The sequence below is a fragment of the Sphaerodactylus townsendi genome, linkage group LG01, assembly GCF_021028975.2.
Source record: "Sphaerodactylus townsendi isolate TG3544 linkage group LG01, MPM_Stown_v2.3, whole genome shotgun sequence".
Taxonomy (NCBI): Eukaryota; Metazoa; Chordata; class Lepidosauria; order Squamata; family Sphaerodactylidae; genus Sphaerodactylus; species Sphaerodactylus townsendi.
The window spans coordinates 81,766,382-81,782,097 of record NC_059425.1 but is presented as its reverse complement, the minus strand read 5'-3'; the positions used below and the strand labels follow the sequence as shown (position 1 = coordinate 81,782,097).

The 15,716-nt window shown below is 41.2% G+C and overlaps 1 protein-coding gene across 1 annotated transcript in view; it reads left to right on the top strand.

Moving 5' to 3' along the window:
- Positions 1 to 15,716, top strand: part of WDR64 (WD repeat domain 64) — a 72,781-nt gene extending 57,065 nt beyond the window's left edge. The window contains exons 20-26 of the mRNA XM_048505090.1: positions 471 to 701; positions 4,738 to 4,843; positions 10,778 to 10,839; positions 11,364 to 11,473; positions 12,153 to 12,341; positions 14,044 to 14,143; positions 15,621 to 15,716. Of these exons, the coding sequence (XP_048361047.1) occupies positions 471 to 701; positions 4,738 to 4,843; positions 10,778 to 10,839; positions 11,364 to 11,473; positions 12,153 to 12,341; positions 14,044 to 14,143; positions 15,621 to 15,716 (894 nt within the window). The remainder of the gene's footprint in view (positions 1 to 470; positions 702 to 4,737; positions 4,844 to 10,777; positions 10,840 to 11,363; positions 11,474 to 12,152; positions 12,342 to 14,043; positions 14,144 to 15,620) is intronic.

Genomic DNA, 15,716 nt, shown 5'->3' with positions numbered 1-15,716 from the left:
ATCGTCCTTGCCCTTCTCTGCACTTTTTCTATCTCTTTGATATGCTTTTTGAGATGTGGCGACCAGAACTGAATCGTGATCTACTGTGCCCGCCTCATGATCAATCCAGAAGCCTGCATATGTCCCTCTGGCAGGTACACCGGGTTGTGGCAATTTGGCAAGCCAGCCCGGGCGCTCCTGGAGCGAGGCAGGTGTGGCCTCCGCTCTGATGGAGGAGGGGTGGCAGCAGCCCATGGCTTGCCAAGTTGCCGGGACCCGATGGAGGTGGGGGGGTGGCCGCAGCTGGTGCCAGATTCTGGTGACTTGAGTAAGTGGGGCATGGGGAGGGTGCAGGAAGGGCACCGCAGCAGATGTTGCCCCGTGTGACATTTCCCCCTGGCATGCCTCTGAAATGGAGAAACACAAGGAGACTCCCCTACAACCTCACTGTATCACGAACAGTTCTGAGGTAAGCGTTCCATGCATAATAGGCCAGTGTTTACTTCTGGATGTTAAACAGAAAAAAAAAGAACTATGGTAAAAAAAGTAATAATGAACTTTATTTCAAAGCAGAAAGCCAAGGACAAACAAAACTACTGGATTCACCTAACTTGGAGAACAAGATATTACTCGATAAATTAGAAGCTGGAGGAGAACATAAATACATACCTATCCTTGCCTCTGCCCATGAAGATGGTTGCATGTATCTCTGGACTATAGAGGTAGGATCTTTTGCGTGGCTAAGTTTGTGAAACAGGATGTTCAAAGCTTTCCAGTTGTGCTCTCAGCCAGTCCGAATATAAGAGGGATTTTTCTGTATGTTCTTTTTCTCTTGGTACTCCCTTTCTCCACTCTTACCGAAAAATGTGAAACTATCTCCATTTTGTTTTTTTCTCTTAAAAAAGGAAGCAAAGAAGGACAAATTATACTTTAAACTACATTATGGTCCAATTATGTGAACCTTGTAAGCATCTAAGGAGCCCTTCCAACTTCAACTTAGCAGCCCAAATTCTCAGGAGGGAAGCTGCTATTGTGAAATACTCCCTCACAGGACCTGAGTTTTCTGATATTACTGAATCAGTGCAGGAAGGAGCCATGTTGCTGCAGCTTCCATGACACAAAGATAACTTAGGAAGGAGCCCCAGATTTCAGCAATAGGGACTGCTCAAATATGCACACTTAGATTGATTGTGGAAATAAGCATAAGCATTTTTATTGTCATTGTGCACGCACAACGAAATTTACAATGAAATTTACAACGAAATGAACCCCAGCTCTATTGTTAGTTCAACAGTAACCTTAGGAAAGGTAATAGGTTAGTGTTATTTGGAAGTGGGCATTAGCACAACGATAGCAATAGTTGAATATAAGGTAGCAAGAGGTCCCTGATATCACAGTAGGTATTAACTTTTGATTTTTGGATGATATCAATGTGTCTATAATGGAATTTCCACAATGTGGAATGTGGAAAGTTTGCACAGGCAACTATTTCCCTATTTGATAGGAACAGGATGCTACTGTAGCTCCTGAAAAGCAAATGAATGTTTGATCTATGCTAGCAAACTGGATTTCACTGCTAGTACAGAACTGGTACTGAAGTATATATTGATTATTAAGAGATACAATAGTAATTTACTAATGGTGCTATCCTAAGCAGAATTATATCATTCCAGGCAGACTGACTTAGAAGGATGTAACTCTGCTTAGGGTGGCACTGTATGTTCCTCCGTCAACTTTCTCCTAATTTCTGAGAAACAAGTTTGACTTTGGGCTTTCAACATTTTTTTAAAAAATGCCTAACATTTCATTTCATTTATTAAATTTGTATACCGCCCTCCCCCAAAAGGCTCAGGGCAGTGAACAACAGCTGCAATATCAATACTGTAATCATAATAACAGGCAACAATCATCAAAAAACATACCATCAACAACATGAAATATATATCGATCATATCACAATGAAAATTCTACTGCAATAAGTATAACCTTTAAAAATAGGGTAATAACAAAAGCATCAACATCATGTCATCAAAACATTACATAACCAAGGCAGCAATAACTATAACATAACATCATGGGATAACAGAAGCAACAACATTTTAACATTTCAACATCATCAGCATCATAACATCCCTAACAGCATAAACAAAATAATAAGTAGATGGCGACTTTCTCCTTCCCAAATACTCTACAACTATCAACCTAGAAACTAACCTCCCTCCCCAGTCACTACAGTTGTGTTAGCACAGGAAGCTTGGCTTACTAACAGAAACAAACACATTCTACCAAGCTAACTTATACCCAAGGTAAACTAAATTGACCCTATCTAAGACTAGCTGAATACTATAATGTTAACAGTACCAAGATAATAGCATAACTGGGAGAAAACCTTAAACAACCTCACTAAACAGCAATAACAACTCAGACAAAACAATACGGTTTTCAAATCACCTGATGTAGGCCACCAGCATTCACACCACCGGAGACTCACAAACCGCTGCCGCCATTGCCGTTCATGCCTAGCACGCCCAGTTTGGAGATAATTTTTAAAGGAGTACTGTTCAGGGGTCAATGCCACCAGCCCCCACTGCCACCTAGTGGCCTCAATACTCAGATGATAATATCCAGCCCCAGCTCTCTCACAGCTTAAGGGCTGCTGTTTCTGTTGGTGTCTGGGAACGCTTACTCTCCCTAGGGCACAATCCAAGAGATGGTACTGGGAAACCTCTGTCACCGGCTTCCATCAATGCATCACAGTCACTAGGCTCAGCCCGCACTGCATCTCAGCGTTCCTCCCATTCAGGTATGATCTTTTTAATCATTTGCACGCTGATAGTCGGAACTTGGAGACCACTGCCACCCATCTCTAACAGCCTTTAAGGGTCTCCATGGTCATGTGGCTGCGCTCGGTCTCGGTCATCACCCTTGCCGAAACACTCCCGGCTGCTGCACTCACATACACCGCCCTCTCAGGCAGTCTCGGCCGTCGCCCTTTCCATCGACTTTGCCATGACTCATTTCGCCTGGGGGGCCCTGTTTGTTTTTGGACACACCCCAGCTGCTGAACTCCGGGGACCTTCACTATCTGCCCCTTCCATCAATCCTGGCCAAAAGTCGCAGAGCACCCCTCAATCACTGGCCAGCATAGTCCTTTCTCCCGGCAAGTCACCGCCCAAATGAGGCCGGCAGCTCTGTCCATCAGCTGTTGGGTCAGGAGCGAGTGCCAGAAAACAGTCCGAAATAACGACAGAGAGACTTCTAACCGCTTCATGTCAGTCTAACTATCTCTATACAGTTGCTAAGCTCTACAAAAATCCTAAAATGAGTGAAAAACAGCTTCAATTCTAGGTCCTAAATTACTAACTCATCGGAGCACCACTAATCACGCTCTGTTCTGGGCGCTTATCTTACCATAACATGCAAATAATATGTAAATTTCAACACTTTTAGTTTACTGCACATCTTAGATGTAGGGCTGCAAATCTCCAGGTAGTGGCTAGAGATCTCCTGCTGTTACAACTGATCTCCAGGCTACAAATATTAGTTCACCTGGAGAAAATAGCCATTTTGGTAGCGGTTTCAACCCAGGATTTTTCAAAAAGATCAGGATTTGGGCATTTTTTGAAAACCCTGGGGTGAGGGAAATATAACAATCCTGCTTTGGGGAAGAGACCCATGCAAAGTTCTTCCCCAAACTGGGATATTTCCCTTCATCAACCCATTATATTTCTACCATGAGGAATCCACCAGAATTTTAGAGCACTTGTGAAAATGTAGAAAGGCTATTTTTTAATTTTTTAATCATTTGAGAACTAGCATTAATGCTCCCCACATATGGATTTACTTAAGGAGAGTCACAAAAGTAATATCTACTAGTATAAGAACCAGGAACCTATAAATCTTTGTGCTGCTCCATCATGTGGTGACCCATCAGAGCTCTAGGTCAGTGAGTAACATGGGCTGGGAATTGATCCTACACTCTCCATTGACCCTACCTATACAGGGTGAAGTACCAAGGCTTCCAGATCAAGCAAGGTCTTTCTACCTGGGTGAAAACTGTTGTCACTGTGTTGAGCTCCTGATTTCTAATTTCTGGGTGGTAGCATTGCAAATACTTGTCGATCATTTAGCACTTAAGGCCCTAAACTGGCAGTGGCTCAGGGACTGACACATGTTTTTCACACAGATGCCACCAGGCTCAATTTCTAACTTCTTCAGTTTAAAACAGTCTTGTGTGACAATCTTGGGAGATATCTCTGTTTGAGACACTGGAAAACTATTTCCAGCTGGAGCAGATAGTAGTGGGCTACACAGAACACTTGTCTGATTCAGTACAAGTAGGCTACATATCTATTCATGAAGAATTTGAAAACTCTGTTTTTCATTGTGTGACAGCTATTTTTTTCTGTGCCATTGTAGCCATTATATTAATTTGGTTGATATTACATAGTAATTGTGGTCTTTTGGACTATGATGAATGAACAAAACATACAGTATACCTTGTTTCAGTTTTTATACACAATAATAAAGCCCATGTTGATTAAAGAAATAATGAAATCTGACTAAATCAGGATACAAATTGGTACAATTTGTCAATCAAGTTAATTGAAATTTTGAAAATATAGAACAACTTAAAAAGATTAGATCAACATTTGCTCATATATAAACATTTGTGGAATGATAAAGTAGACCAATATGATTCATCAAACCTCCAAACCTTACAATGAAAAATGTTGTATTATGTTTTTGTTTCCTCAGGGGGATCTACTGAGAGAAATTTTACCTGTCACAAAACATCCTGCAATTCCTTTGACAGCTCTGTGCACTGATGTATCAGCTAAAATGCTTTTTGCAGCTAACAAAGGTAAGCAATCATTTCTCAAACATGCCTTTGTCACAGATTGTGATGATAAAGAAACTAAAACTGGAACTCAGGACCAAAGCCTATGTAATCATTTTTGTAAGACAAAATGACTACACAGTTCACAGGGAAACTTTGAAGAAATAACTCACAAATGCCACAGTTGACTAAAGAACCAGAAGCTTTCTGCTGTGAAGAATATACAGCTGTGTGACATATTACATTATGCTGGTTTCCTTAGATAACATTTCTGTATTGTTATTTTTTTATAATGATATATTTTTATGGTTTTATGTTGTGCCTTGTCTTGAGGACTTTGGTAGCGTAAGAAGGTTATAACAAATCAATTAACACATAACTTTTTCAGAAAGCGCATGGAGTACATTATATGTACAGTGAATTTCCACTTTTTTAAACATTTTATTGCGTTTAAAAAAGAAATACAATTACAGTTAAGAGGAGACAATAAGAGTAAATAAAGGGAAATGTAACCATCAATACATCTTAATATAACATATTTTCTTAATGTCACATGTGTATCAACATTCTGTTCATTAATCTACATATTAATGTAAATGTAAAGATAGTAGCCAAGAAGAAACTTGAATGTGCAATCCAACACATCCTTCTCATCATTATTCCAAATCATTTGTGACTTCCACCATAGAATGTCGCTGTCTATGTCACACTCTGTACATGGGGTATTACATATATGTAAGCTAAAAGAAACTTAAAGAAACCCTAGGAAGTGCAATAATTAAACCAAACACTCGCACATTAACTTCTATAAGTTCTGGTAGCAATATATTCTTGATGTTGATATTTTAATATACATTTGTTTATTTTTAATTCATATTGCTAAATTTAAATATCTTACTCCACAGATAATTCCCTCTACGTTGGAAACTACGTACTGTTCTGACATTATGTCCTTAACACATGAATACAAGAATTAATCCTTTAGAATAGAGTCCAGAAATTCATTATAGATACTCCAAGTCTTTAAAAAATTTTCTTGATGTGTCTTTAAGATTGCAAGTGAATTTATCTGATTCCATTACTTCGTAAATTCTTCTGTACCATTCTTCTATTTGGAGTGGCGATGTCAAATTTGGAGTGGCAATGTCAACTTCCAATGTCTAGCTATTTCTGTTCTTGCCGTGGTAATTAAATATAAAAATAAAACATCATTTTAACAAATATTTTTGTCATTCTTTAAACCAAGTAGAACCACTTCCGGTTTCCTTATCATTTTACATTTAAAGATTCTTTCTAAACCATTAAAAACTTCATCCCAGTAGTTCCTAACTATTGGGATACCCCCCCCCCCACGTGTGGAGGAATGTTCCTACATCACTTTTACACTTCCAGCATCGATAAGATGAAATACTTTTCATCTTACACAATTTTGATGGGATGTAGTACAATCTATGGTCAATTAAAAAAAATTCATGTAGTCTCGTTGAGACTGTAAATTTAGAATTTCTTTTCCAAACATCTTCACACTCCTCCAGTGTGATGGGGCGCCCCAAATCCTTTGCCGAACTTATCATAATATTTTTTACTTGCTCCGACTCTGTTTTATATTTCAGAAATAGGATGTACATTTTTAACTAGTTTATTGTCTTCAAAAATAATCTTTCAAATTCATTCTTTTTCAATTGGAAACCTCTTTCTTTTATCTTTCAAATACACTTTTCTTATTTGCAGGTAAGTAAACTACTGCCATTGTTTTCCCTTTATAGTTATTTCTGCTCTTTCCTTTAAGTCTATACTGTTGTTGTCCACTAATAATAGGTCTTTATATGTTTGCCATGTATCTTTTTTGGCAAACTATATAATTTATACTGTATAATTAGCCCTTCACTAATACTCCACTTCTTTTTAAGGGGTCTGAACTCTTGTCTCCAGGTGAAGAATTCAAATATAAAACGGTGTATGAGTACGCTCTGAGTTTGGAGCGACCGGCTTCTTCAGGAGTGAGTTTCCACTTCTGTGCAGAGCCCATCACTCCCAAGTTTTCCATGTCACATGTCACATGGGAGGGACATGCACAGACTTCTAATTATGCTTTGTTCATTTTTTTTAAAAAAAATTCCTTTATATCATTATGTCACACATTTGGTGTCTTTTAATTAATTTGGTATCAATTTTCATTTATTTCTACTGTAATTTTCCTCTACCAAATGGGATGAAATTTTCAGACACTGTACCTCTTTAATACCTCCTATTATAGATAGATAGAAGAAAAATCTCTGTTCTATAGGCTATAAAAGGCGCAACATATTTTTGTCCATTTCTTCCCATCTAAGAAAGAAGAAATTTTCAGGGGTTTTAGTTCTCATCTAGGGGATCACTCTTGTCCAGCTGCAGTCAAAGGGAAGAAAAGAATCTCCTTCTGATAGGCCATTATTTTTTTCATTTGTTGGAGACTGTATAAAATGCAGTTGTTTGGTTGACAGAAATATTTACTATCTGTGAAGGTCTTCTCCAATTTAGCCCCAAAGTTATTTGAGTAAAATACAAAATAACAATATTTATTTATGAAAAAGATGTGGAGAACTGTAAAAATTTCCTTCAAGTGGAAAGATCCACTTATTTTAAAGGGCTGCTTTATACATTTCATTGGTGGGTAAGGGCAGGGCCAGATTGGGGGGGGCAGGGTTGAGGGGTGGCAGGTACTCCAGGCAGTGGGCAGAGAGGGGGCAGCAGCAGGAAGTGATGGAGGCTCAACTGTCTAGAAGAGATGGCTAATTCTGCAGAAAGCACGCCCTGATCCCACTATCAGACTGCTGGTAGGAAGAGGAGGAAGCTCAGTTGCCCAGCAAAGAAGACTCATTCTTCAGTGCATGTATCCCATTCCCCTTATTAGGTTGCTGTTAGTAGCTGGGAAAGGCTTAGTTGCCCAGTAGAGATTATTCATTCTGCAGCATGCATCCCGTTCCCCAGATTAAGCTGCTGCTAGGAGGTGGGGAAGACTCAACTGCACAGAAGAGATGGCTCATTCTGCAGTTCATGTGCGCCCTGTTACCCCCAATTAGGCAGCTGCTAGGAGGTGAGGGAAGCTCAACTGCATGGAAGTGATGGCTCGTTCTGCAGTGCATGAGCCCTATTCCCCTGACTAGGCTGCTGCTAGGAGGTGGCGGGTGAGGGAAACCCCAAGCCTCAGAGGGTAGTCATAGCCCTTGGTAAGGCAGAAGCTGCAGATATTAATTGGGTGAGGCCCAGGTGAGCAAAGAGATGGGGGAGCTAAAGGGTCTTCAGGAGATATTCAAAGACATCACATTCTATGCTGCTAGGAGGTGTGTGTGTGGGGGGGGGGTAAGAATGGCTTATTCTTCAGTGCACGCGCATGGCCCATTCTCCCAAGTAGGCTTTTGCTAGGAGGCAAGAAAGGCTCAATTGCCCAGCAGAGATGGTTTGTTCTGCAGAGATTGTGCTCCATTCTCCAAATTAGGTGGCTGCTAGGAGGAGGGGAGGTTCAATTGCAAAGAAGAGATGGATCATTCCGCAGTATATGGGCCCAGTTGGGCTACTACTAGGAGATGGGGGGAGGTAAGGAAGAGGGAGACCCCAGGCCTTAGATGGTAGTCGTAGCCCTTGGAAAGGCAGAAGCTGCAGCCATTAATCAGGTGAGGCCATGGTAAGCAAAGAGCTGGGAGAGCTAAAGGGTCCTCAGAAGATATTTAGAGACATCAAGTTCTATGCTGTAGGAGACACAGACCCTCAGGTAACCTTCCTTGGCCTTACTAATCTTCCTCTTTCCCCTGCTGAGGAGCCCTTCGCTATTTCATCTGCAGGATCTTCCAATTCCATGTCTTCCAGCCCCGCTCTTTCAAGGACTGCTTATTGACAGTTGCCATGGTAGGCTTTGGGTACATAAGACTTCGGGGGAAAGGGGTTTTTAGGCACATTCTGAACACTCACAGGGGGAGAAGAGTATGGAGGCTGGTAATTGATAATGGCTTAGAATGCCTGATGCCCCCCTCTTTCTTGCTGCCCTTTCTTTCTTTTTATATTTATACCCTGCCCTACCCCCCCACCCAAAGGGCTCAGGGCAGCTTATAATGGCATAAAGCCTAAAAATCTTCTGCTTTGCTGAGGAGCTGCAAGCCCTGGAGCAGTCCTGAGTTGAATGGAGTAGAGGGGAGGATAGGCTCTTCTCTTGCCTCCCCCCACTTTAAAACTGGGAGCTGTGTTATGCATGGTTTTGCTAAAGGCCATAATTAGACCTGCCTCCTCATCTGATAGTTTTAGCCTTCCCTAAGGTATGATTTTACACTTTGGGAAAGGGTGGGGGGACAAGAATGGAAGTCACTTCTGACTTATGAATTAATTACCTCAAAAACATCCTCTCATTAACAGCCTTGTTCAGGTCATGCAAGCTAAGGGCTGTGACTTCCTTTATTCAGTCAGTCCATCTCATGGGGTCTTCCTACTGTTCAACATTTCCTTGAATTATTGCCTTTTCTAGTGAATCTCTTCCAGTTACTAAAGTACAGTAGCTTCAGTTTAGTCATTTTAGCTTCTAGCAGCATAAGGACCAGATAAAGGTTATCAAGCTGCAAAGGAGCATGAGATGTGTTCGATGTTTCCCATGTTAAAATTATGTGTACAGATAAAATAAAGATAAAATATAGATAAAATAAAGTAAAAGTGTTAACAGTTCATAAAGATCAACATAAATTATTCTATCATTTAAAAGAGTTGTCGATATACATACATATATATACACACACACACACGTATGTATTTGGGGTGAGGAAGGAACTGTAGGTCCAGCTCTGGTTTTGGGAGTGTGTGAGGTATGGGGAAAGCTGTATTGGCATTTGTGAAGTTCTCACATATTTGTTTTGCCAAATGTACTTGTTCTAGGACAGTGATGGCGAACCTATGGCACGGTTGCCAGAGGTGGCACTCGGAGCCCTCTCTGTGGGCACGCACACACAGAGTTCGTCATGTGGGGGGTGGAAAATCACCCTGCACACACACACCTAGGCTGGCCTAGGCTACTGAGCACGACATACGCGCACCGCAGTGAGCAGGGAGGACATTGCTGGCGGGCCTGGTGCCTGTGCTCAGGGTGGCTGTTGCCCGGGGGGGGGGGGGGCAGAGGAGGCAGAGGTGCTAGAGAGGCACAGAGTGGTGTGTGCGAGACTTGCTAGAGGCTAGAGTAGGCTGGCCCCTGATCAAGCGTGAGGGGCGGAGGAAGAGGGAGCCAACCGGTTTTTTCTAAACTAAAACCTCAGCACTCAGGTTAAATTGCAGGGTTAGCACTTTGCGATAAATAAGTGGGATTTGGGTTGCAATTTGGGCACTCAGTCTCAAAAAGGTTCGCCATCACTGTTCTAGGACTACTCTGAATAGCTTTTGAATCCATAGCTTTCCAGTGCAGGTACTCACAGTAAAACTGTGAAGTATGCAATTTCCTCACGTACACAGCACGTACATTTCCTCACATACAAAAATTTCCCTACACCATGTACACCAATGTATGTAAAATGTCATGTGTGAAGCAGAATATACAATCAGACAAATCTCTCTTGTTTGATAAAAAAAATGTCCAAGGGAGGAAGCCTTTACATGTTCTATATATTTTACAGTGTTCTTGATTGTATGGAGATTGTTGCCCTTTCAGGATTGTCTTTTCATAAGGGAAATATACATGCAAGCATTAAACAGTCCAGTGTTGTAAAGGTCTCCGTGATCCATATAGCTGGAGAAGGAGCTCATAAGTGGCACTTTTGTAAGCAATTTGATTCTAGTTACCACCTCCTTAGAGTTTCCATTTGGATCAATAAACTTCCATTGCTAATTTAAACACTAACCCTACTGACATCTTGGCCTTTATTTACAGAGTTCATGAGCAGTACAATTATCCTGGGCAAGTTTTGTAATATGAAAGTACTATTTTAGTGTGTTTTTTTCTCGTAACAGAGGGGCATGTGATACGATGGAATATTGGTTCATTCTTAGAAGATCCACTTGATGCCAACAAGGTAAGAACATAGGGAAACAATTTTAAGAGCATTTTTTTCATTCACCTATTATTAGAAATGTTCAAACAACATCAGCTCATTCCTGAGCAGACAGCTGACCCCCCTCAGTAGGCTGGTCAGTTGCTCATGAGGGACAGAACCTTTTTTGGTGGGTCACTCCTCATATGTAGCATGATATACTTCAGTGCAAATCCTCCTGTCTTGCACTGTTCTGTACCATGCTACACACAATGAGTGGCCCGACAGCCCTGGACCCTCTGCACACACCTATCCTGCACCTCACACTCCACCTCATCACCACCCTTTTGCAGCTGTTTGTGGTTCTTCAGTGTGGATCTCATGTACTTCAAATCTTCGAGGATGGATATGCTGTCAGCAATGTTACTCCATCCAATAGATGAGCAATTACATGTTAGTTGGGTAGCTGTGGTAAGTTGATCCACCAATACCTATTCATGGCCTTTGCTATAAATCAAGGAGACCAAAATGCCCTGATGCTTATTAATAGCTTTCCCCCCCTGTAGCACGTGAAACAACAACTGTGCTGGCGAGCTCATTCCTCCAAAATAGTCAATCTGTTCTGTGATGAAGAAAGGGGATTAGTAGTGACTGCTTCAACTGATGGTTCTGTCAGGTTAGTAATAGTTAACGCTCGGCATTGATTTGTAATTTGTCTCATTGTGAACATAACCCCATGATTACAACTGGCTTGATGGTGCCATCTCACAGTTTTGCCTGTCACTATAAAACCAGTGAGACAGGATATGTAATGCTGCAGCACACTGTCCCCAGTGTGTAACAGACTTCCCTCTGTGATACACCTCTGAAGATGCCAGCCACAGATGCAGGCGAAACGTTAGGAACAAGATCCACCAGACCACGGCCACACAGTCCAGAAGACCACAACCAATTTATTCAGTTTGCTTCTTTGGTTAGCATTAACTGTGTTTGCTATTTTAATCCCAGTTTTAAGTCCAACATTGGCTTCTAAAAAAGCTCACAGGAAACACTGAATAGAAATGACAAATTTCTACACAGAAATACTAGGAGAGGATTCTAGTTGACCTGGATTCAGATGAATTGGAGAGGTGTCGTATTGCTTCCTGGCTTCACTGATGCCTGCTGGAAGCTAAGGGTGGGGCAGGTCTTTCCTGGAGTTGGATTCAGGCACAAGGGAGGGATGTGCTGTGCACTCGTTATCCCTGATAAAGTTGGAAAGTGGTGCCATAGTGTGTTGGGGGGGGTTACTTCCTTTCTATAAAAGACTATACATTGTAATGCCTTATCTTGGGCTTATCTTATCATTTATGTAGGCTGTGGCGTGGATCCAGTGGACACTACGTTGGGTATTTTGGTCAGCGGCGGTTGTTTGAACTCTCAGAATCCACAGATATCATTTTGCCTTGTGACGTTAATGAGCTTCCCTTCACAATAAAAGACGACAGCAAGTATACAGAGAAAAGACAGAAGTTTGAATATCCTCTAGTGCTTGACCGGGAAAGGTACGATTGCACCTATATTGTTCAGTATGGACTTGCAAGCCAGTCATACAGTCCTTGAGTTTGATACATCTTTATAGCTACCTAGTCTACCCTGTAAGGGCCAAAATTCAAAGCTAAAGCAAGTCTACACTTTCTATATAGATGGAATTACCATGGCATAACAGACCACCAATATAACTAAGGCTTCATCCACTTTTCAGATCAGAAACATAATAAGCTCCCTTTCCATTCACAGTAATTACTTCCAGCTGTGAAAGTGTGGGAGGGAAATTTTTGTTGATTTACCCCCTCTGTAAACAATATGCCCATCCTATTTTTATATTTATATTATTTATGGACCATAGTCCTTACTGAAATTCAAGGTAGATCATACAATATAAAGCATTATAATGAGACAGTATAAGGCATCCAATAAACAATGCAATTGGATGAGAATTACAAAAGTGCAACAAATAATGCAAAAAGAGAAAGGTATCAGGTATACACATTGGAATGGGCTACAATCCCATTCCTTTTATAAATCTTCTGAACTGTTCCATTTATAAAAATATACCTCTGAGCAATTCTGTTTTAAATAACCTGTGAAATGAGAGAAATGTGGAAGTCTTCTTCACACCCCCAGGCAGGCTGTTCCACAAGTGGGAGCCTCAACAGCAAATGCACATGTATGGGCAGCTATCAATCTTACTCAGATGCACAGTGGCACTTTCACTTTGCTCAGATTAGTGAAGCTGGCATGGTAGAGTATAGCAGAAGAGGAAGTCTGGTAGATATGTGGGTGCCAGGTCATAAAGAACTTTGTAGGTGATGACCAGAACCTGGAATGGAACCCATTAACTGGTAGGTAGCCAGTGGAGTGTTAAATGCGTAATCAGTCATCTCCTGAGAATAAGTGAGCTGTAGCATACTGCATCAACTGGATCTTTGGAGTTCACTTTAAGTCATGGTAAAGAGAAATACAATAGTCTAGCTTTGAGTGGGTCTTCAGTAAACCCGAATTAGGGGGGGAAGCTGAAAAATACCTTGGTAGTATTTTCTGGGGATTTTTCACACACCCCCCCAAAAGGTGGCAATAAAAAGGAGTTAAAAAATTAGATCCCCAAAAATGCTGATTTTTTTTACATTTTTGAACCTGTTTGGCCTGCTGCCTTAAAAAAAGAAAACCCATCTCCCCTCTTCCCTCCCTCCCTCATTTACTTGCAGCCTAGTCAGGTCCAGAATTCAACTATGGCAGTGGTGGCGAACTATGGCACTCCAGATGTTCATGGACTACAATTCCAATTGGTCATGCTGGCAGGGGCTGGTGGGAATTGTAGTCCATGAACATCTTGAGTGCCATAGGTTCGCCATCACGAAACTATGGGGTTCACCTTAGAAGTCCATGTGGACTTTGGAGGTGGTGCATGCAGTTCACCGTTGGACCCCCTTGTAAGAAGTACAACAAGAAAATATATGTGAAGCATTCTGAATACTGAACATGTTATATAAAATGCTACTTATAATAATGACGCAAAATATGTCTCGTTGAATTCAGTTGGCTCTATAACTATCCATATCATTGCAGTCTTAATTGCTTTATACTTGCAGAATTGCACGTGTTTGCATCTTTTATTATTTTGATGTTATTTAATTCATAATGCATATAAATCTGAACATTTGGTGGAAAAATGGGGGTTTCCTGATTATTATTTTTAAAAAACAGATGGAAGCTGTTGACTAGAAGTTCTTTGTTTTTGAAAAAGCCTGGTCTTCTGGAAGTGGAACAAGATTTCAAGTTTTTCAAAGCTCTAGCTTCACCTAAGGTACAAAGGTTTGATTGCCACTTCAGGTCTCTTTTTCTAAATTTTCCTTACAGAGTGAAGATAAAAGTGGTACTTGCACTCACAATACAAGCTTTTCCCCCAGTTGTAATCCATATGTAAAAACTAAATAGGATAAATGGTATACTGTCATTTAAAAATATTTTTCCTCAGTTTTTTGTCCCACACTAGTAACATTCACAAGTACACACACACACACGAAACAGCTCAAAACTGCTTGTTTTACTGTGTTTCCCCAAAAATAAGACAGTGTCTTATATTAATTTTTGCTCCCAAAGATGTGCTATGTCTTATTTTCAGGGGATGTCTTATTTTTCTGTATTCTGTTCGTCGGGCATGCTTCCAAACAAAAACTTTGCTACGTCTTACTTTTGGGGGATGCCTTATATTTCGCACTTCAACAAAACCTCTACTACGTCTTATTTGCAGGGGATGTCTTGTATTCGGGGAAACAGGGTAGTAACTCTGTAGGCAATGCTTGAGTTTCACACTTTTAAAGTAGGCAAGATTCCCGCCCCCTTTTTTTGAGACAAACTTCCTAGCCCAACTTTGAAGAACCAAAACATTGTCACCACCAACTGTTGTGCTTAGGGATGTACATTTGCGGCCCTAGGGGTAAGAGAAGGCATGAAAGTACAGCAAGAATAGATGACAGACACCTTGTAAGGTAAAACTGCTACAGCTTTTACTCAGTACAAATCACAGGAGCATTTGACACAGTATCAAGCCCGGATCCAGCATTGGGCAACCAGCTTAACAGCTGATGACACCAGTTGTCATCCCAGCCCATGTGCTAGGGAAATCACATGAGATGGCAAATCCTGTGCACAGTTCCCTTACTCCCTATGAGCTAGAGCTGGGCAACAACCTTCAAGCTGGGCATGCCATTTGATGACCTTACCCCCATGACCCCTTATGTGGGTTCCCAGACCAAGGGAGGCAGGCACACAGGCTGAGCCTCCCCCCAAAATTTTATTTGGTCTGATGATCAAATTACCTAATAAAAACATATGATTGGAGCAGACAGTACACACACAAAAAACCAAACAACAACAATGTAAATGCCAAAACCAAGGGGAGAGTAGGCAAAGAAGCCAGCACAGACAGAGTGCCTCCCCCCTCCCCATGGAGGCCCCTTAAATCCTCAGGAGCGGACCCCAGTGAAAACCTTGGGTTCATCTGAGCTGACCAGCTCCCCCAGTAGCAGTCCCAATTGCCCCTGTTGCCAAGCTGCTGATGAGGAGTCAGATAAGAACCCCACTTCCCTTCTCCCAAAGCCTCACCCAGATGCCAAAGCAGCCCTGGCTGAGTCTGGAGCTGTCACTTGCATTCAAATAACCACAGGAAAATCAATATTGCCCCTAAATAGTTATGTAAATATTGATAAAAATTAAACAGTAGTCTTTTGTACTTTTCTGGAACTGAAAATGCATTAACAATATTTTTTCCTGTCATACAGATTCATAAATATCCTCTGGAAAGTTTCAGATCTGGAAACAAAGATACTGGTATGGTGTTTGGGTCAATACCTATATACCGGGTGAGTTCAAAATAA